The sequence below is a fragment of the Formica exsecta genome, unplaced genomic scaffold (genome assembly GCF_003651465.1).
Source record: "Formica exsecta isolate Colony F162 unplaced genomic scaffold, ASM365146v1 scaffold87, whole genome shotgun sequence".
NCBI classification, from domain to species: Eukaryota; Metazoa; Arthropoda; class Insecta; order Hymenoptera; family Formicidae; genus Formica; species Formica exsecta.
Window position 1 is genome coordinate 190,869 of NW_021853642.1, and position 2,292 is coordinate 193,160.

The window sequence follows — 2,292 nt, forward strand, 5'->3', positions numbered from 1 at the left end:
ATATATATATATATAAATGCGTATATTTATGTGTGTGTATGCGCATGCGTGTGATTGAAAGAGTTATTTAAAAATTTTATCTATCTATAATTTTTTCAATTCTTTATGTCGTAGATATAATGTCCGTTGGTACATGGTTCCAATACGTATACAGAAAATGATACTTTTTCTGCTGCAAAAAGGTACTATGAGTTTCAATGTGATTCTCGGTGGAATATTTGTAGCGTCCATGCAAAGTGTCGCTTCGGTGAGAAATATATACAAATAAATCATACATACACAATGTAATTCTTCAATAACGTATAATAAATAAACAAAATAAAAAATACTCATTACACGTTTCATTACAGCTGACGAGCGCTTCTATATCATACTTTACTGTTCTTTATTCAACCCGGCAAGATTAAAAAATGGTAAAACAATTTTCAATTTTTTTAAGCTGGTTAATCGGACGAATACGTTCCGATTGTTCTCGAGGTTCAGATGTAGAATTATAATTATTCTTGTAGAAAAAATAATCTCTATTTAATAAAAGAAATTGTTTTATTTTAAAATATAAAGATTAAAATCAATGAGTAAATTAAAACTATAAAAGTTAACGATAACAAAATTGACTGTGGTATAAATGGATAGAAAATGTAATATAATTTTAGAAAAATTATGTAAAATGTAAGACCATATATTTTTATAATTAGTATTTTCTGTTGGCAAAATCGTAATTTATAGATATAATTGTTTTTTACATATTGCTTAAGTATATTGCATACATTGACTAGTTATTTCAAGTCCAAAAAAGAGCAATCTAATAATATCAATTAATATCTTTTTTTTTTCTAAAGGACCCCATCATTTTAAATGTAAAAGTGGCTTCGATCAAATTGGCTGAAATTAAAATAGTTTAGAAGTCTTCATAAACACAGTGTTCAAAGATTAAAACTATTAATGATAAGATTAATGATAACTTTTAGTGAGTGTCATTGAAAATCATTAAAATATTAAGATTTCTACTTTTCTTACTATACGTTACATATTTCGATCTTTTTATGCTGCTAATAGTCTAAATACACATATAAGTAGTTTTTGTATATATATAGAGAAAATTGCCTATATCGCATTACTTGAAATATTTTACGTTATATTTCCTATTTGGCACGCTAATTTGTACGCAAATTATTATTGAACATTTTAGCTTAATATTTTAGACATTCACTATTAGATGTCTAACTTTTGGTCAAGAATGAATTAATTTGTTATAAATATTTATATTACATAGTGTAAAAGGTACGATCTAAACAACCGGATTTTCTAAATCATATCGATCAATGTCCAAAATCGTATTTCCTTTAAAAGTAATAAATTTACGAATGGAAAAATAATAAAAAGATATAAGTAAGGAAAGGAATCGTTTATTAATACGTATTTATATATATTAAGAACAAATAAAAAAATATCCACACACACATAATATATAATAATTAAAAAATAACATATTTATTTTAATATTAATTCATATCCTATATTAAATCATATTTTATCAATAGCAAATAAGAAAGAAGATATCCAACATGAAGTAATAATTATTAAATAATATATTTATAAGTAACAGTTAGAACAATAATAAATTTTTGTTTCTCTTGATACTCCTTCACAAGAAAAATTGTGGTGGTGCAATTTAGGAAATATGATCAGTTTATTTATAAATATCGATATAACCTTTATAATAAATAAAATATAAATATAAAATATGCTGCAATAAACCCATTTTCAGAAAAATAAAAAAATTGCAGAATAATACTGTATTGTTAGATTATTATCAGCTAAAATAAATTGATCACAAATTATATTAATTGTACCTAATCCTTTAAAATGTTTGTTGCACGCATAAAATGGGATGCAATCAGAAAATCTTTTTATTTATACAGGGTGTCCGACAAGTAAATGACCAAACGAAAGGTGGAGGTAGATTGGGTCAAACTGAGTCGAAAAGTCCTGAACCATTTTTTTTATAACGCTTAATAAAGAAATTATTAATGAGTAAAGTCTGGCCAATCAGCGCCGATCCTTAGCTGGGCGCACGTCGGTGAGCCGCGCACCTGGTAGTATGCGGCAGAGCACACTTCACGGCGCGCGACTCATCGACATGCGCCCGGCTAAAGATCGGCGCTGATTGGCCGCCAACTGTCACTTATTTATCGAACACTCTGTATATTATTTATATATTATTATATATTATTTTATATACAATATTATTTATTTTATTTATATTTATATTTCTCATTGCATATTTATTTC

At 26.4% G+C, this 2,292-nt stretch overlaps 1 protein-coding gene across 1 annotated transcript in view; it reads left to right on the forward strand.

Moving 5' to 3' along the window:
• Positions 1-515, forward strand: part of LOC115244789 — a 3,890-nt gene extending 3,375 nt beyond the window's left edge. The window contains exons 8-9 of the mRNA XM_029822731.1: positions 115-247; positions 351-515. Of these exons, the coding sequence (XP_029678591.1) occupies positions 115-247; positions 351-407 (190 nt within the window). The 3' untranslated portion in view covers positions 408-515. The remainder of the gene's footprint in view (positions 1-114; positions 248-350) is intronic.
• The last annotated feature ends 1,777 nt before the right edge of the window (positions 516-2,292 follow it).